This window comes from Elaeis guineensis, chromosome 15 (genome assembly GCF_000442705.2).
Source record: "Elaeis guineensis isolate ETL-2024a chromosome 15, EG11, whole genome shotgun sequence".
Lineage (NCBI taxonomy): Eukaryota > Viridiplantae > Streptophyta > Magnoliopsida > Arecales > Arecaceae > Elaeis > Elaeis guineensis.
In genome coordinates this window covers 68,221,993-68,242,936 of record NC_026007.2, presented here as the reverse complement: position 1 = coordinate 68,242,936, position 20,944 = coordinate 68,221,993, and the positions used below count along the sequence as shown (strand labels likewise).

General features: G+C 37.8%; 3 protein-coding genes across 4 annotated transcripts in view; all 3 read right to left on the bottom strand.

The window, feature by feature from the left end:
- Window positions 1-1,403: 1,403 nt before the first annotated feature.
- LOC105058398 (uncharacterized) lies at window positions 1,404-7,904 on the bottom strand. The gene is made up of 5 exons (XM_010941321.4): window positions 5,785-7,904; window positions 5,604-5,675; window positions 5,226-5,440; window positions 3,159-3,382; window positions 1,404-2,232 (listed from the first exon to the last, which is right to left on the bottom strand). The coding sequence occupies exons 1-5, from the start codon at window positions 6,860-6,862 to the stop codon at window positions 1,572-1,574; spliced, it is 2,250 nt and encodes a 749-aa protein (XP_010939623.1). The 5' UTR covers window positions 6,863-7,904; the 3' UTR covers window positions 1,404-1,571.
- A 5,929-nt stretch (window positions 7,905-13,833) lies between these two features.
- On the bottom strand, window positions 13,834-19,841 carry LOC105058396 (uncharacterized). Its single transcript, XM_010941320.4, has 4 exons — window positions 19,255-19,841; window positions 18,376-18,974; window positions 14,738-14,821; window positions 13,834-14,365 (listed from the first exon to the last, which is right to left on the bottom strand). Exons 1-4 carry the CDS (start codon window positions 19,489-19,491, stop codon window positions 14,110-14,112), a joined length of 1,176 nt encoding a protein of 391 aa, XP_010939622.2. The 5' UTR covers window positions 19,492-19,841; the 3' UTR covers window positions 13,834-14,109.
- Window positions 19,842-20,177: 336 nt separating this feature from the next.
- Window positions 20,178-20,944, bottom strand: part of LOC105058395 (2,3-bisphosphoglycerate-dependent phosphoglycerate mutase 1) — a 60,744-nt gene continuing 59,977 nt past the window's right edge. For both annotated transcript variants that reach the window (XM_019855227.3, XM_010941319.4), the window contains exons 8-9: window positions 20,588-20,645; window positions 20,178-20,511 (exon numbers count right to left, since the gene is read on the bottom strand). In XM_019855227.3, the coding sequence (XP_019710786.1) occupies window positions 20,601-20,645 (45 nt within the window). In that variant the 3' untranslated portion in view covers window positions 20,178-20,511; window positions 20,588-20,600. The remainder of the gene's footprint in view (window positions 20,512-20,587; window positions 20,646-20,944) is intronic.

Genomic DNA, 20,944 nt, shown 5'->3' with positions numbered 1-20,944 from the left:
CAGCAGGTGGGGTTCTTCATGAAGTAAGACGCGATGTGCTGCATGGTGTCATTGTTAGGAGCAGCAAGAAGCGAGAAATGCTCGAGAGACGTGTTGGCGTGTTCGAACTCACCAGCAGTGATGTGATTGGTGTAGTTGAGGAGGAGATGGGTGAGATACAACCCCTCTCTCATTGGACTTTAGCTCTCATAGCCATGTCACCGACGACAACACCAGCTGCATTGTCAATGAGAGGGACATCAACGAGAAATACTTTAGCGGCGATGACGTCATTGACGATGATCCCTCATCCTACATCATCCCTCAAATCAATAATATTACCTTACATTGAATGGATTTTTCAATCAAATCTCCTACAAAAATTCAAAATAACGAAAATTAAAAACTTATGCAATATCTCTCTACAACTGAGATTACAACTGCAATATCTCTCTTTTTCTATGAAGAAAAAGAGAGAGATTCTGAATTTAGGATAGAGGGTAAAATTTTGTTATAGCAAAATGGATTGGAAAGGAGGATTTTGGAAGAGCTAGCAACGAGTACCTATGTGGGAGCAGAGAGCCCACGTCCCCACCTATTAGGTATCATGTGAGAGAGACATGTGGGAGGGGAGATTCCAGTTAGCGGTGGCTTGTGAGAGGAAGAGCCTGTGTGGGAGGGAGAGAAGAAATATAAATGATTTTTTGTCCTTCATGAATTGAAAGTTACAAGAACATTTAACCACGGACTGATTGTTATAAAAGTGATCGACGGGGATTAAAAGTTAAAGTAGGACCAACGAATGGACCGGCCATTAAAATCCCCTTCTGAAACCATTGGTTTTATATTTCCCTGATAAGAAAAGAGCATTTTGGGATTGCAACATCATTTTTCACTTCTTTGCTGTAAAGTTCCTGAATATTGGGGTAAGAGAGATACTGTTAGACATTATGCTTATCAACAGAACCAACCACCATCTAATTCTTGGTAACAACGCTTGAAAACACTAAACTTCTTTTCCCCTCAATGTGTTAATCAGTAAAGCCTGATTCACCTGAGGAATTGCATTTGTCTCATGTGTCAGTAATTTACTTGGATTCCATATCAATTTTCCTACTTTCATTTTTTAAAAGAACCATGCAGGGATGGACCAGCCAACCGAGCAAAAGTTGATTTATCATTTACCTAGCTCTGTTTCTCAGCGAAAGAAATTGTCCAATTGTTTCTTTTCTCCCAAAATAAGATGTTAACCGAATCAACTCACTATGCCGTCTCTATAGAGAACTAAAAGCCACCTGGAAAGTCAAGCTTCATGAAAAAACTGGATTCGTTCTTTTTTTCATTTGCAGTTGCAGGCTGCACTCTGCTTTCTTTAGCATGTTTTTTACTGTCCACAAACCAAAAATCCAGCAATAATAAACTCATGTTCAATACACTCTGGCAAGGTATCTTTAACTGGGAATGTGAAACATTTGATAGCATCAAGCCTTGCTGACAAAATGGAATTTACAGCCAACGATTGATCTCAAATCATCTCCTCACAAGGTTCCATCAAATATAATTATCAAGATAATGTTCATATAGTTACGTCATTACCTGATTCTACCGTTTGCATATGCATTCTGAGCCGTCTCACTTCCCTGTTTGACATCTTCATAAATTTTCACCGTGGCCTCTGAAAACCTTGTCAGCCGATCAAACAACCTTGTCAAACCAGTCTGAAAACTGCACAGCTTCTCCTCTCCCTCGCATTTCTCCTCTCCCTTGTCCTCCTTGAGCTCAGACTTTCTCTCAATTTCCACCTCTTCATCTCTCCTTTCTGCTTGTCTTTCTTCTATTGGTTGCTCTAAGAAGCTATGAAGGTCTGAGATGATGCTTTTGATAGAATCGCAAAGCTCCTCCGAAGGAAGTGTCGGGATTCCAGCCAACCAATCACGCAAGAGAACAAATATTGGAGGAGCAAGGGCTCGGCGAGGGGAGAAGGTTACCTTCCTTCCCCTAGAGGACCGCTCTTGAGGTAGCAAGACGCACTTCTGCATCCAGGTGTTGAGAGCTTCCACATAGGATTTATGAGCATCAACCCAATGTACAAAGCTAGAGTGAAAGCAAATAATTTCACGTCTAAGGTGCATCAATGCCTCTCTGCAGGATTCATTTTGTAGTGCTGCTGAACTTTTTACATGGTAGGCTAATGAGATAGTGATATATTGTGCATGGTGGTTTTCAAGCATAGCTCTCCACATCCGGATCAACCTATAGATGCCATATAAAATTACATTTGTGGCCAAATTTAAGTAGATATAAAAGACGATAACATTCTTGTTTCTTCTCTCCCCAGGCTACAAGCATGCAGCATAAAATAAGTTGGAAGTCCCGACAAAATCATCATTCAACAAAGTAGTTCCTGAACTCCATGCTATGTCTGGCTGGAGTTAAAAATAGTTCTCCCCTCAGAAAATAATGCTTTTCAAATTTGGTTAATGTCAACAGAGTGAGGAATTTATTTGTATATAAAATCAGGCATTTCATATGTTCGATGGAAAAAACCCTACTGCACACACAAGCATATGAATGGTGGATTGGATCCAGATAGCATTCTATGTTGATCAGGATACTTCCAGTGAAATTTAAGATCTATGTACACATTTGAAATTATCTAAACCAAAATAGAACTATTTTCTTAGGTTACGTCTCTAGCATATTGAGGCCTGACTTGCCTTAAGACCATACTGTGAAGCATCTATAAAGAAGGTTTGACCTCAACATCTTGGATATAACCTGATATTGGGAATGAAACTCTGTGAGTACTGACAATGCACTGTATTCATGCTTCTCTTTGCATGGGAAGTTCTGAAAAAGCTTCCTGTGAAGAAATATGGCTTTTGGACAAGAATTCATAATGCTAACAATGCAGTGGATGAATATGCAAAGCTTGTTCAATTGCAGTCGGAGTGTCAGGAAAATTTAAATGGTGAAGGAAGATGGCCACTGAACACTAATGGAAAACAGAAAATTTAATGACACTCCACAATGCATCAGGGAGACCTAATTTTGAAATGTCTGTCTTGGAAAGAAAATCATGTCCGCAATTAACAAATGTATAAGGCATTAACTGACATCTAAATATGATATGCTATTACTACACAAAATTAAAGGATAGAAATTTAATGGATCCATACCCTTGTACTAGTTCTATAAGTTGGGGTTGCAATTCTTCATCTCTCAACTTCTCAATTCTTCTAGATATTGATTCAACAGCTTGAATGGATACTCTTACTCGTGAATGGAGATCCTTCACAGCAGCCCGAGTTTTGTCGATCACTCTGGCATTCATATCCCTTGCAAATTGGTGCCTCAGCTGGTTGCACTTTTGATCATATGCCTTCCTGATGGATTCACTAGCCTAAGAAAATAAAGGAACGAATTGCGACAATAATTATAATCACATCAATAATCAAAAGAAGAAAGCGTAGTGTATCCATGTGGTACAGAGGAGGTAGAGGTATGTAAAGTGAAAGATAACGAGCTGATAGAGCACAATCTTCATTTTTTTGCTTTGCTTCTTCATCATGACTCATGAGCATCACTTGATAGGACAACAAAATGCATATTACTAGTGTAAATAGCTGTATCATTTTAATCGGATTGAATGGGATACGAAGAAGCTAGAACCCGTACATGCAATCTAGTCACAGAGGAGTTAGTAATACCAAAGAACATCTAGTCTTTCCTCTATACTAGATAACAATTTTTCTCAGACTGACATTATTTAATTTGATATCTTGCATTCCAAGACAGCAGAATGCTTGTTATGTTGCCATCTGAAAATATGTTGGCTAAGCTATGAACTTCACAAGCAAAGAGAGACCAAGATGGCAAGCTATGCATGCAGTAAGGAAGACAAGACAGCACATCAAGTGCAAATGCCAGGCATGTAAGAGCATATAAAAGCATAAAATGGACCTACATTACCAGAAGTGGGACTATAAAGGGAAGGTCTCTCTTTCACATAGAAAATACCAAAGTTGGTAATAAAGAATAGGCAGTGTGGTAAAGCAGTTTCAGAAATAGTATAACTCCATAATGGAGTCCACTTATAAAGAATTATCTCCACTGCCTCAGAAAAATCTTCTGCTGCATTAAGTTACTGCTAGGAGAGGTTCATCCAACAATTAGAATCTCCATTATCGATAACCCATTCTACATAAGATTTCATTGATAGTTACATTCTATTTTAGCGAAGAAGATAATTAATGGCTAAGTATATTGTTTATTTTACTAAAAAATAGTTTCTTCTATCCAAGGAATGTTATGGAATATATGGTGTATTGGTTTTGGATTGGTTCAGGCAGGTTTCGGTTTGTATTAGGAACCAAGCGATCGAAATCCAATCCATATCTGAAACCGATCATATTTTTGACTCCAGTCTCATCTAAATAAATTTGGTTTGGATTCAACCAGATTACTTTCAGATCGGTCCCAGATCAGAAGCAGGTCAATCCAATCCACCTGCAGCACAACACACAATCGATTTTTGTCAACTGCACCTATTAGCTAGTCATTCTTGCTCAACTGAACATCCCAACCATCATGAGAATCAAGGTGTTACAAATATCTCTATAATCTAAGCTAGCAACTCTTTTATGGCCTCGAAGGGTCAAATATAGGTACTTGTCTTATTTACGTTTAGGAATTCTTCTTGCAAGCCCATGACCAAGTGCTAATTCCCATAAACATGTCTAAGAATTGGAAGCAAGCACTCTAAGGTAAACCAAAAGGTCCAGTCTATCATCCACCACAAAAGCAAAAATGTAAAAGAAAAAAAGAAAGAAGAAAGAAAGTAGGCCGATCATCAAGCATATTTCAGTTTATCAAGATGCTTCCATTCTGACTCATCCAAACACTCTATCATCGAGCATATTTCAGTTTATCAAGATGCTTCCATTCTGACTCATCCAAACACTCTATCATCCAGTTTCATTTGCCTAAATAATTATTAACTTGGATGATCAAACTATTCATGCCACCAACCTTTAACAGTTACATCATCTCAAACAGTGATAAGCCTATTAAGTCTTTTGTACTTTATGCAAACCTCTAAAAAGGTTTCTCAATGCAACAAAGAGTAGATCCCTCATGTTTATGAATAACACACAGGCATGATTGATCATAAGCTATCATAAACTGATAAATTTTACCCAATGCAGTGAAAAATGCCATATCTGGAGTGATGCAAATTTACATACCTTCACTTCATCATAAAGTTTTCTCTCCCAGGCAAATACTCTATCTAGTGTGGATGAATGGCTTCCAGATATCATGCAAAACTCTTCAATAAAATCACTACCACTTTCAGCAGTGTCATCTTTTGGTGCTAATACAAGAGGATTTCTAGATGATGATGATCGTGATGAGACTGTGCGGTTCCAAGTAATGACCTTTGTTGCAAGCTGAGCAGATTCTACATAGAATTAGAGAAGTTAGATACGCCAAGTTGATCCACCATTTTATCACCACAAATTGAAACAAAAGGCTCATTTGAATTAAAACAAATTCTTCTGGTGAAAATGCTGTTTCAGGTAATAAAAATATTGAGAACTCCATAATATCCTGAAACAACCTACCATGCTCTGAGACATTCTCTGCCCTGCAACATATGAGGAAGGCTGAGAGAAATAGAGAAGCTGAAGATTTTCCTGTAGAACCAAGAGTTCAATTAAGGAGCTTGCATGGAAGATTTTAATCTACGGTAGACAAAGTTCTATGAAAAGAATTTACAAATTCTTCACAAGTCACATGTGCCACCTGTTGTCTTGGAAAAGATGCTGAGCTGAATTTTATTTGTCTCCAGCATTCTTGAAATCTCATGGCCAGACTCTGCAGCCCGGGTAAAATAGTGTTCAATGTCCTTTATACTGGACAAGAAATCTTTAGCCCTACGAGTGATGAGCTCTGATGCATCCTTCCTTTCTCTAGATGGTTCTTCCTGCAGGTGAGCACTCTCCTTCTTTGGCCTGTGTGGCTCAGATGAAGCAATTCCAGCCAAGGCCTCAGCTGATCCATTAACATAGCTAGAATCAGACTTTAGCCTTCCACCATTGCAAAATTGTATTTGTGCCAGATCAACAGATTCCTCTAAGCTAGTGCCATTCACCAAATTTGGACGATCCATCACCCTTCCACCACCATCAAATCTGCGCAACGTTGAGTTCACATAATTTTGAGTATTTCTCTCTGAATTATCCCTGTTCCATTTCATTTCTTCATCTATTTGAAAACAATTTGCATCCTCTTCAATCGAAGGAGCCACATCTTCTTCCTTCGACCGACTCAAGCCCCTCAATCTACCAATGTCCAGGGTTATATCATGTTCACCATTCTGGACCCCAACCTTGTTTGATGCATCAACGGGATCAAAGAAGTCCCACGAGGAACCAATTTCAGGGGGTGGTGGTGGAGGGAAGGGAAAAGTAAGTGACTCCTCATCAACAAAGTGGCTCAATGATGACTTAACTGTGACCTTCATAGAAGTACCCCCTGCTGCCTTCATGTAACTGATATTGGATAGGCGAGGAGAGAAAGGACTTGAGCTGTGTGATGGTGAAGCAACATGCTCCGCAATGTGGGAAGGAGATGGCGAAGCGTAAGAGGAAATGGAGGGAGATTTGTCTGGTTCCGAAGATGCAAGTGATGGTCTGATCGAAATCTCAGCCTCGACGAACTGCCTTAAAGCAATTCCCATATTGTGGAGGGATTGAACATAGGAAAGTTGAGCTGCTGATAGAGCATACCTCGAGTCGATCGCTTGTTTGATGGACTGCATGCGCTCTTTGCAGAGAGTCAGCGCCTTGTTCCGGTCTGGTTTCGAGCCCGAACAACCCATCACAATGGAGACTTCTCAGCTTCTCAACAATCCATTTTTCTCTCTAAACTCACAATGCCACTATCTCTCGCACTTCAAATTCTGTCAGGCAATTCACTCTAAGAACATGGAATCTTCTTCACGGAATATAAAGATCACCTCCTGGAAACCTTCATAATAAATTACCAAAATCTTTTAATTTTGCCGAATAGAAAGAGCTCCGCTCCTCCACTTTACTTTCCCACTTCAAATTTCCACTTCAGAAAACTCGAATCCAAGAATATAAGAAAAATTTCTCCTCCATCAAACCCAATGCTGAATGACAGGCCCAAAAACCTCTTCTGTTCTTCAAGACACCATCAACCCAATCACAGAAGGACTCAACTTTTTTGCTCCTGCAATCTCTACTTCAATGTTCGATCTGCCTCAACTTTTCTCCTAACTTAATCTTACACCAAACGTCTTTGTTTTCGTCAATCAAAATCAAAAACCCACTTAGGGATTTTGTATCCTAATTCCCAAAGAAAAAGGAGACCTTCTTCCAGCCAAAAAATCTATTCGATCCTCCAAGAAATTGAGAAAAAGAAAAAACTTTCAGAAACCCCAAGCCCCAAAACCCATACCCAAGCCTCGAACAACCGATGTCCTTCACCAAAATCCACACATCCCAAAACCCTTCCCATTCCCCAAACCCCGGCGACCCTCCTCAAAACCCACCCCGATTCCTTCAATCTCTTTCCCCCATCTCTTCGGGCGTCACGAACACCCTTCCCAGAAAACACCAACGAGAACAAAACCACAAAGAAGTATACCCCCTCCCTTTTCTGGCTAAAACCGGTGAAGCCCGGCAGAAGATAAAGCGAAAGCAAGACGAGAAGGAATAGAGGAAAACAGAAAAAAGGACAAGCGGAAATAAAGAGAGCCAAAAACAGAAACAGAGGGAGAGAGATATAAAGAGAAGGATAAAAGAAGAAACACTGCCTTCTCTCTCTCTCTCTCTCTAAATTTTTCCCTTTTTCTTTCCTGCAGTTCTCTCCGCTTCGACGCTCTATTCGTCTTCTTTTCTTCCAAAGAAGGGTTTAGGAGGGGTTTCCGTTACGGTAGACGGGCATTAAACATACGCAAATCGTGGTTCCATCGCTACAGCCTGCGACCGCAGGCACCACCGTTCCGCACACGCCTATTGACGCGCCAATGTGAGCGCGAGGACATCGTCGGGCGATCGCTGGTAGGTGCGGGTTGGGGCGTTTGACTAAAATCTGGAATTCTTTTAGGACGAAAATGCCCCTAGGTTTCCGGGGGTGTCCGGTCCAGCTCCAACGGCTCTCTCTCGGGTGATGGGCCCTGAAAGGCCTCTGACCACAAGAAAGCGGTAGGGTGGTCATTCAATGGTCAGATTTATTTTCGCATGGATTTCCTAAATCAGGCCGTCCATTTGGTGGACCTTCGTGTTGGACACTGAAGCTTCTGGTGTACAGCATAAGGGACCGTGAAATAATTCCAGCTGGGTACGGAATTTGTGGTGGAAGGGTACAGGAATCAGATGGCTGTAATGAGGAGTGGAGAACTTTTTGGGCCTTTTCGTACTCCCTCTACTTTGATAATCGTGTACGGGTCAAGGCTGCTAAAACCTTCCTCAGCTTTCACATTTGATAATCCTCTCTATTGGCATGTGCAGAACTGCAGGCTGCGTTGCACGGTCTATTCTTAGAAATCTGAAATATCTCTGACTTTTTTTATTTTATTTTAAGAGGAGACAGGGAGAGAAAATATTTTAATTATCTAATTAGTTTAAATCTTTTGGAGATGCACCAACTCTTTCCAAAAAGATGAGGCCATTGAAGCAAATCCATTCACTTAATATTGATCATTTTGCATCAGGTTCTTTGCTGTCTTGTACTAGTTATTATGCATACAAATAATTAGCATCAATTGAGCACTATTGTACCTTATTAAAGATTCTAGATAAGTTTATGTTTTGGAAGATGTGGGGCTTTTATTATGCACAAAGTCATGTAAATACTAATCTAAAAAGAGTTTCCCTCTTGAATTTCCCAAAATTCAGCAGCATAAGAATCTTGTTTCAGACTTCAGTACAATTTATGTCATTAAGTGAGAAGTCTATTTACAGTCATTACTCAAATTAAAAGTAAGACATTATAGCTATTTTAGTTGGTGTTAGGATGTTCTTATTTCTCATGGGGTTTTGTGTTGGTGCCTGGGTCCTGGATCTTTGTGGCTTTGTTTCGCTCTCTAACATTGGCTTTTAGCTGTTTGCCAGAGCAAAGGCAGTGAGACATGGCCCATTTACTTGTACCAAAGGTGTTTTTCCTCCTCTTTTTTTTATTTTTGACCATATCCTACAACCCACAACCCTTAGAAAAAAGGAAAAAAAAAAAAAAAAAACGAAAGAAAACAACAGCTTCATATCAGAATTTTAAGTGAGTGAAAAGCCTGCCATGGGTTATTCTAATTTGAGAGTGATATTGTACATGTCAAGCAAGGTTCCATATCACTTTCTACATATAATGGTGGTTTCACTTTATACTGTCATATACTCATATAGTGGTGTTTTTACTTTTTACTGTCATGTGATTCCTCCTGCAACTTTATGCATGTGCATGCAACAGCAGAGGTCATTTATATTGAGATGGAAATGCAGCTGCTCTGTTGGACGCAGGGCACTTTCTTTTGCTAGTGATAATAAACAGACAAACATATGACTATTATTAAAAATTTATATTAAGAATTTTTTTTGAGAAAAGCATAAAGGACAATTTTTTTTAAAAAAAATGACTTAGATGATAATATATTTTATAATTTTTTGATATATTATTATATTTTTATTTTAGATGAGTTTAAATTTTGAAAAATGTGACTTAAAGCTAGTCTCTCTTGGACTCCTTCCATCAGACCAACCATTCTTTTGTGATATCGCTCCTTACCTTCTGTAAAACAACATTATCCATTGACAAAAAGGTGAAAGATCTCATCTCACACTTAATTTTGGAACTATGGACGTGGCATCCACTTCAATAGCACCATTCACTCTGCTACAGTCTACAAGGTTCCCTCAGATTGGGCAGGTTCGATCTAAATGCTGTTCGGTCCGATGTAGTTCTTGAGCTCATGATTTCGGTAACTGTTATTGCTACAGAGGTATCAAGAACCTCATCGTCCGAATCCTATCAAAATCAAAGTTTTATAAACTAATTTATTATTAATGCATTTTGTAGTCGGTACTGATATAGAAGTAAAGCTCTGACCAAAGTAACATTGTTGAATCATGAAAGCTTGTATTCAATAGTAGTCTCTATCTTGTAAACTTTGGAGGCCATTGAAAATAATTTATTGCCTAATATAAATATAATTGCATTCGAAGTATCAATTTTGTTGAGTCAATACTTGTTCTGAAAAGAACTTAATCATGAGCAGCTCTGTCTTCCTATTGCATTTGAAGCATCATGGTGTCGAAGCTTGGGCAGTTTATAACTTGTTACTAATATAGAGTATAGGTACCATTGAATTATTTCAAAACATGTTTACAAAAGAATTTGATCACGAGTAATTCTATCTTCTTATTGCATTTGAAGTTTCATGTTACGGAAGCTGGGGCAGTTTGGAATATTGGATAAATTTAAGACAACTTTGAATGTTTTTGTTATGAAAGCACCAATATTATGCAGCCCTTTGCATCAGGGGAATGCAGGTTGGCTCCTTAAACTTGCTGCGAGCACTTCACTGCTTACTGCAATGGAAAACCTCGATACACCTTGCTCTGATGAGTAGCTAAAAGAAAGGTCTATTGTGATTGGGGGACAACTTTTTGGTGATACAGAAAAAGGAATATCAAAAAAGCGTCATAGCATGGTTGTGAGACAGTAAACATAGTGATATGCATTCTTTTTGATGGGAAAAGGGAAATGCATGAACTGGTTGTGAAAGCTTTTACCTTAAACCTCTGCAACGTGTAGCTCATGGGAGTGCACTTAAATGAAAATATTTAATATCCTTCCTCCCCCAAGTCATCTAATAAATGCTGTATCAAAGAAGCATTTACATTTTAGAAGAGGCTTTTTTATCAGATTAAAAAGAGCATTGGATTCCATGATAGAATGTACCTTTCAAAGATTTCAAAAAAATCCATGCAGTACACAATTAGTTTCTGTTTCAATCTTTATGCCTCGCAGCTGTATTGACCTTTATTTTTTTGGGAAGATGAGTACGGCTTGCTTGGCCTCAATCATGATAACTCATTTATGATTTTCTTTGGATTTTAATGTCTCCTTCTAAGTAATTTTGAACTTCTTCACAAACCCAAACCACCGAACTTGTTTCATGACAAAAATTCACAAGCAACAACCGGTGTCGACTCTGAAAGCCAATATCTTATTCATTATTTTTCTCACAACCTACAATCCAATGGTTATAGAGGCATGAATAGACTCACCAGCTTCTCATCAAAAGGGCAATAAGTCACCAGCCAAGCCATAAACTTCATCAATGTTGGAATTGTTAGTACTAAGATTCGTCATTTCGATACGAAACCCATACTAATATCATCCTATTATATTGTTGATATACTCGGTACAGTATTTGATTTAGTGTACCAAGTATCGAAATGCTTCTTGTACCACATACTGGTTCGGCACCGGTATGTCACAATATGGTTGACATGCATCCATATCGATTGGTACAGAAAATCTTGGCTAATATTGTTGAATTCATTCCTTAGAAGACTCTCCAGAGTCCATCCAGTTTTCATGGTGAAAGCACTATTTATGTATTTGATATCAATTTCTGATCATCACCAACATCTGAATCAAAACCTATCTAGCATCACCGTTCTTCAATGTTCTTGGGAATTGCTTGCCAAAATGCTTCTAGGAAACTGAATGCATTGCATCACAACATGCAGCAACCTTCCAAACTTCAGAGATTTCTCTTTTTCTACGAACTTCAAGAACTAGCGGCCGAAGACATGCTTGTAGGAGGAAATAATTGCTTTGATTTGGCCGGTGCTTCTCTGGTTGATAACCAAGATAATGCAACTCTGATCAATGTATTTTCCCACTTCACTTGCTTCATAGAGTGTCTTTGCATCAGATATTGCCATAGTCATGTCAACTCTTCCTCCATTATAACAGTTCGAGTTTAGGACTGCTAGAATAATCAGCAGGACAATGGTATTTGGTCACTCCAAGATAAACACTTGGTAGTAAGATGAATGAAGGAGAGTTTACCTCTTTCAAGCTGCCAGTTGTTTTTGAGGAAACAGTTCGCTCAAGATCAGAGTTGCACCAAGTTTGATAAACTTGCTTGACAGAACTAGGTCCCAAAGAAGAGCAGGTGCAGATGATTTCAATGAGGATATTAGCGTCCAAACTCTGTCCAAGGAGTGCTGCTCTCCCAATTTCAGTCTCTTTTTCAGGAGGTTCGCTTGCTCGAAGATAAGCCACAGTCCAAGCGAAGCACATTGTTAAAGGTAATGGTGCATCAGTATGCATTACTTCTACTTGGATTTTAAAGATTAGAAAGACCTAGAGCAAATGGATTGTCTCTTTGGGATAAGAGATGCAGGAGGCCACGGTTACAGAGAGCAAGGTAAGTCTGACGAATGAGCTTGAGCTCTTCCACGTTTCCTTCAATAAGGATCTCCACAACCTTGTGTCCCTTGATGCACCATTGCCTGGTGTCAAAATAAATAGTTAAAATTAGATATATGATTTAATTAGAAATTCTGAAAACATTGCATGCGAATAAAAAAGTTAATACCCAATAGAGATATTCTAAAGATGATAATATGTGAACTTCCTTTGATTTAGCTGATCATGTTAAAGCTCCATAAAATATCCATACGACTATTGTTGATGGAGGAACTAACTAGTATACTGTAGTCACGACTATGTTTCCGCCATGAAGAATATAAGAAACAGACTCAGGAAATTTGAAGCTTAGCTAAAAGCCACGTGCAAACTAATATTTTCCTACAAGTTTTCACGAACATTAAGACTGTGCCTGGTTACATGTTACCATTAGCAAGATCTTTTGGATAACTTATTAGCTAGATGATTCAGAGATTGGAGACAGAAAAATTGTATACCAGCAAAGCATGAGTGGAGGTATAAACAACCAGCTTCATATTTCTTAGTCAGTTGTAATCTGGATGCCATTTCAAAGAGCCTGTGATGCTAACCGTGAATAACCTGAAGCATAGAGAGGCCCGACAGTTCAATTTATACAGTTCACTATGTTGTACATGGAACATAACGCAACCAAAAGTCAAGAACAAGCCAAACATCGATATCTTGAGAACATATCCTATTGTCCAATTTCAACCAGTCTTCTTATACCAAAAAAAAAACCCGTCTTCCCACAACACTATCTTTCAGCAATTTTTTAAAAAATAAAGGACATGTTTACATCACATTTATCACCTAGAATTTCTCATGAAGAGAGCCATTCATTCGGACAATTACCTAAGTCAGAGCCAAATTAAATACGAAACGAGGTATTGAGTCCAGAAGAGCCCTTGCCGGTTGGGGAAAAGCTGGAAGCTGCTGTCATAATTTCCATGCAAGAGAATCCACACCTTCAATAAAGTAATTCGGTATTGGAACCCACTTGCTAAATACTCTCAATCACAAAGTTTCCATTCAACGATTGCTGTAGAGTGGAAGGGAAGATCGACTAATTCTCACAGCACAGAATGAAAAAGACAAAAAATAGGACTTTTAGTCAGACAACAAAGTGGCGTTCAGATTTCATATTCTTTATTCCTTGTCTAGATCATTAGTCACACCTGCATCTTCCACTCTAGGGTACCATTCACACAACCATAGAATCCAGGAGAGAGAAGCAACTGCAAAAGTCAGTTTCAAAGTTCAGCCATTTCACAACCCTAGAATAATTAGATGCTATTTATAAAAAAATAATCTTCATCAGTGACTCAAGCAAGTAATTTCACAGTCCCTCGTCTTCCTTTCTGATGCTTTAAATGGGAACTCTAAGGTGCTAATCTGCCTGTTTGTTTATCAAGATGAAGAAGTACATATGTTTAAACAAGTTACAAATTTCTTTCCTTTCCCCGAATCCTGCTTTATCAAGGAGGCCCTTTTACAAAATTCCACCAATAAAGGCTGCATCCATATCTTAATACAGAAATCAGTGAAGCTGCAAGACAATTGTAGTATGGTGATCAATATCTCAAGACATTCTTTGAAACGTGCAATCACGAGTAGAGGCAAATTGTGGGTTTGGCATCCATGTTAAACATGGGACCACCTCATGACCAGTATTGTTGCTATTGACAGGATGAATATAAACATATAAGCCATTGCTACTTGTGATTCCGTAGCCAGAGAGCATTTGTTCACAGTCACCGCTTTGTTCTGTCCGAAAGTGACAACAACAAATCCGGGGTTTCCTCTAGCTGCCCATGTCATGGCAGGGACGGTCACCTCACGTGTCCCATCACTATGTGCATGGTCACAAAAGCTATGGGCATGAGCACTGAACACAATCCTGCGGAAAGTGAGTTACCAAATAAGGATTAATTTTCTTTTCTATTTCATTATTTAGTGGTGCCAAAAGAATAAAGAGAAATTAAACAAAATCAGTTGTCTTATCCAGGTTTTCCTCATGCTGTTAAAAAAGCCATATGGGCATATAAAGACAATTTTAAAGAAAATTTCGTTCCAGAACTGTACTGTGCATGTTGTGGCTTATCCCGCCAGCATGATTTCAGACACAAACTCTTATCTACTTTGAAAATCGATGAGCACATAGGGATCATATAATATGACAGCAACTTAATTGGTATCATCAATTATATATATTTTAAAATTCTTATGCAGTTTCAAAGCACTGAAAGAGAACCGACTTCAGATTACAAACCTTGGCTTAAGAGCTTGAAAGATATATTCAGTTGCATTCAGAGGGAGAGTATGCTTGAACTCATATGGTCCCAAATCCATATCCCTGCCAAAAGAGACGAATGAAATAAGGCATAAGAAAATTTATGAATAAGTAAATACAATTTAGTATAGTAAACACATATTGTTCATTTTTTCAATATTATATATATACATATATACAATATGCAGCGACGTATGAATATACAGGTACGAAGATCATACAAGTTAATTCTGATAAGAGACTTACAAACAAGAACCTACACTGAGAATGTAAATCATGTCAGTTGGTATGCACATTTTCTATATGACACCATGACAACAATTTGGAAGTTAAATGGAATGAGAATAGTAAAAAAAACAATTTTACCATGCTTAGTATGAGGCTAACGTGAACAGAAGTACAAAATGAAACCATGATAGAAACACCCTCATTCATAATCTACTCATGATTTTTCAGCAGCAGTGATCCACTAAGACCTTTTAGTTATCCTGATTAAAACTTGAAATGATCAAGATAATGATCTATAATTTTATGAATACTGTCTTCCATTTTCCATCATCCTAAGGTTCTTCGAAATCATTTTTGTCATTTTCATCAAGAACTTTTAGGACTCTTTCTCTTCTTTCTGCAGTCTGCACCCTGAAATCAATGTTCTGTGCCCCCACTGTTAGGGTGGTCAAGCCTTTGTTAATGTGGCAAAGCCATCTTACACAGTTCTTTGACACTAACTTTCAAATAATGGTTCTCCTTAACTTCTACTACCTTGTTTTATTCATCCATCCCTCACAATGCATCCACCCAGCATCTTTACGTTGGCCACACTCATTTTATGAGCACTTACCACTTTTACACTGAATACTCTAATCTACACAGCATAACTGAATTTTTTGGATTATTGTAAATTTTTCATTTGTTGCCAGACAATGCTACCAACATACCTATGCTTCTCTTACCAATGCCTATCACATTGGTAACATCATCATTATTTTCAAATTTAGATGTATGATAAAATATTCATTTCTTTTTTTTGGTTGGAAAAGTAAAAACAAACAAAGGATATTGAACAGACTTCAACATGCTGATATAGTCAAAGCTGACAACAAACAAACCGGTGTAAGACAAAATAGGTAAAACAAAGAAAAAGAAAAAAGATATGCAACCCATCCACCAAAAAAAAAAAACTCAAAACAGAAGAGAGCATTAGGCTCCTAAGTCCTTCAGAAAACATTCTCATTCTTGTACTTTGTCTCCCACCAAAATGTCGTAAAAATGACACCAAAATGATCATTAAGTCTCAGATAAGGTCATTGTGCTCTACCCGAACAAACAGTCAAGCTCTTGCATCGCAATGAGCAATCATGTAAACCTTCCAGTGTGGAAGACAACCAGATGTCCATGTAAAATTGACACCAAATGAACAATAGGATTGCCCTGTAAGATGCAAAGACAATGTTTCTTATCCATGTTCAATCCCTTGTTGGAAAGGTAATTCTAAATAAAAATTCTACCTAAACAGTTGCCCAGACAAATAGTTAGGATTTGCTTGATACATTCTGAGTACCTCAAGATTATAAGACCCCCTCCAGAAATATTTATGAAAATATTTTAAAGAAAAGCAGCTGGTCTCCCAACTCCACACTGTTATTCTATAAACCTTGGCCAAAGAACTTTAAAAGGTAGCATGCTTATGCCATTTTGGCTTCATGCCAGTTCATCCTAAGACTGACCCCCGTGCATCCCTACCCTTCCATTGCACTACCAACCAAATGAAAAAGGGTATTTGTCAATAGAACTACTTTGGCATGGCTGTTGGATCTTGTTTGACCATCAACTTCTAAGCATGTTTCTTTGACTAGGGTGTTATACAATTGAACAATATAATACAATATAATATAATATAACATTATATAAATAAATAATGTTATATAACATTATATAACATTAATATATATATATATGTGTGTGTATATATATATATATATATATATATATATATATATATATATATATATATGTATATATGTATATATGTATATATATATATATGTATATATGTATATATATATATGTACATATATATATGTATGTATATATATATATATATGTATATCTATATGTGTATGTATATATGTATATATGTATATATGTATATCTATATGTATGTATATATGTATATCTATATCTATATGTATGTATGTATGTATGTGTATATATATATATATATATATATATGTATGTATATATATGTATATATGTATATATATATATATGTATATATGTATATCTATATATGTATGTATATCTATATATATATGTATATATGTATATCTATATCTATATGTATGTATGTATGTATGTATGTATGTATGTATGTATGTATGGTTTTGACTGAGATCACAAAAAAACATAATATATATTAATATATATATATATGTATATATATATATATATGTGTGTGTGTGTGTGTGCGTGCGTGCGTGTCTCTATATATGTATGTATGTATGTATGTATGTATGTGTGTGTGTGTGTGTGTGTGTGTGTGTATGTGCGTGCGTGCGTGTCTCTATATATATATGTATATATGTATATATGTGTGTGTGTGTGTGTGTGTGTGCGTGCGTGCGTGTATATATGTGCGTGCGTGCGTGCGTGCGTATGTATGTATGTATGTATGTATGTATGTATAGATATGTACATATACATATACATACATATATAGATATATATATATACATATACATACATATATATATATACATAAAAACATAAAAAAATGTAGATATCTTTGAACCTGTCTTCAAGTTATGCAGGTCCTAAAATCCAAGTAGGAATTATTTATTGAGAGCCAATAAAATCATATGCAAAAGAGAATAATCCTTAAAGACACAAAAAGGCAGGCCTTATAAACCAGTAAAACATGGAATAGTAACTGAAAAAAATGCAATTTGAAACCAGATTATCCAATATGTCCCAAACTTAGTATAAGATAATAGGTCCAAACAAACCTGTTTCCAGTGTCCTACAATTGATTTCACTAAGGTCTTCAAAATTATAAATTTTAAACATAAAAAATCTACATATTATTATTTATTATGTAATAAGTCATGAACACTTGGTCGCTTGGGAGGAAAAGAAACAGCTAGAATTGAACACACCGTAATACAACAAAAATACAATGCTAATGACATTTAAAAAAATGTGAAAATTACAATTTTATAAAGAGGAAACATCTTATGGATTGTCATGTGATGTCCTGGAACATATTTCTCCAGAAATTTAACATGTACAAAGATGCAAATCTGGTTAATCCCTTCTATCATGTGCTGAAACGAAAAATTTGCCGGATATTCTCTCTTCACTTCTTTGTTTATCATGTAATAGGAAATCAATCACAGGTCATCATAAAATTATTGTATAAACATCACCAGGGGAATATATCAAATATGTATACAATCCATGCAAAATTCACAGGTCAATATAAAATTATCATATAAACATCACCAGAGGAATATATCCATATGTATGCAAAATTTGATTTCTCATGATATCAACAACAAGATTGAATACAGTATGTTGATAGGTTGATGCAAAAAATCACATCTGGGAGGCTATAATACCTATCTTCAGAACTTCTTAAATCCTCAGAAGTATAATGCCAAAGATCTTCTTCAACAACGTTGATCATCCCACTGTTGCTCCTTGTTTTCCAGTGAAGAGGAAAGTGAAGTAAAAGAACAGGTCCAGAACCTGATGCCATCTCATTATCTCTCCAGGAAGCAAAACTGAAACTTGCTCTTTCTGCATTAGGCTCAGTAGCTTCTCTCGTTGCATCCTTCATTTGGGTTCGTAAATCAACACTTTCTCTCTCTATAGCCTTCTCAACACCAACGCGTAATGCGTTGTTGCTGCAAAGCAAAGCTACAGCATTGAGAGAAACAAAACTGATGTTGCCGATCTCAAAAGCACTGCAACCAGCTGAGTCCAGCCCTGGCAAATGACTTGCTATCTGACTGACAAACCTTTCGTCTAACTTATTACATCTCCCAACATCTCTGTCACCCAAAACAATATGAAGAGGAAGCCCCACAAAAGGACCGAGCATATTCTCAAACTGCTGCAGTACAGTCGACCACTTGCTCTTCGTCAGCTCCGATCCTCTCGCAGAAATATCACCCAATACTAGAAGCATATCAGGCTTAAACCTCTCATAAGATTTCTGCTCGACATGCAGATCAACATCTATAAATTTCAGTTTACGTGGCGCAGGGCAGGAAAAGGGAACAAAAAAATTATGCTTCACGTCTACAATTCAAGATATAAATTTCAAACTGGAGTGTTTTGGAGAATTCTTAATGCTTTTTTCCTCTACCCACAAGCATTCCACAGAACCCTAACGCTATAATGGGCTTATAATTCAAAAGCCCTCGCTCTAGAATTCAAAAGAAGAGCAAATTGGTGGAAATTAAACATTCTAAAGCGATAGGAATGAGAATCACCTTGAAGAATTTGGATATGAAGAGATCCCTAAAGTAGACGTCGGCGAACCCCGCGTCCGATCCCTGCAAGAGAAGATCTGCCACCATCATTACCTTTAGATCATCCGGGTTGCTCGAATCTCCGCCTGCATGGCCGGACATCTCGCACGACGGCGCCGAGATCATGTCTTCCACGGTGACCAGGGCGGCGACGAGAAGGAGCGGCAGCGCGGTTGTCCACGCTGCCATCTCCCGCATGGAAGGGTCTTGCGTCTACGAATCGCCGAGAAGGGGAGAGATCATGCTCATCGGATCGATACGTGGCGAGGGTTTCAAGTCGAGCGGCGGGGAGATCTCGGGTCTCGGCCGCCATGGCCGCGCCCTTTCTCCTCCACGTTAATGCGCAAATGGGAAAAAATTGGCCGGCCGGTTTAAACCTTCGTAATTTGGAGAGAGAAATAGGGGCATTATTGTCTTTATGATCTTAAACTACCGCTTGTGGTTGGGTCGGGTCACAGCTCGAACCGGGCCGCCTGGGGCAAGCATGACCCACACTTCACCACCCATGCAAGTTGGAACATGATGATGGTTCAAGTTTTGACAAATTGGTCCCGGGGAGTTTGATCTTTGAGATCGATTTTTCCTAAACCAAACAGGTAGAACGAGAGCCATCCATTTGAAATATTTTTACAATAGAACCCAACTCTCTCCAACCAAATATACCCTAAATACATTTTCACTGATCGTTCAATCCTGTTGAGTTTGTGGAGAACTCCCTTCAATCATATCTACAAGAACATCACAAAAATAATCCATGGCACCAGTGATTCTTCAGCAAGAGACCACTTTTCCCTCTCCAAGCAGCTCAATGCTCACAACATTCTAACCTCGATATAACCAACACCACCAATAATGATAGAGGGCAAAGAGCCAGTCCAACCTCCTTACCAGCTGGTAACCACGGACTTGCCATGGGTCCTGCTATGAAATCTGATACAATTACTAACAAAAGGACTAGGTTCTTTAGTCACATGCTTTTCACATTGTCATTACACATCTTGCTTCCGTATAGGAACTTGTAACAAAACATTGTCGTTGATCCCATCTAAGAATACATGCAGAGATCCTACATTACAAGTGAATCCAGTGACAGTCTATTATACATCACTGGGAAATCTACCACTCTATCACATGGAACTGATCTCATATGATTGAAGCCACCAAGATCACAAAATGATGCTTAAGCCATCGCCAACTTGGAAGACCATCGTTATCAATCTGGAAAACAAAGAGAATGAAATATAAAGCCAATTCATGGTCTCATACTACACATTACAAGGAAAATAGATATTACCTGCGTAAAACTGTCAATGGAACATCTCATCTAGCTTCTGCCTGTAAAGAGCCAAACTCTGCATTGAGAGACACAGAGAATTATATGACTCTATTTAAATGAATGAAAATTTGAAATGGAGAGAAGTAATACCAAGAAGCAACAACTTTTCGGTGCTTCCAAAAATTCTTGCAAGCAGGAGAGATTTTTCATGTTCTAAGATGGTAAGTGTCGTTTGTGTTCATTTGTTATTCATGACAGAAACCATTGAGATATGGGTTATTCATAACAGAAACCATTAAGAGATGGGCAATCAATCCCTTTCATGGCAAAGATTCACGAGAAATCTCTTTTTTTTTTGTTAAAAAAAAAAGAAAA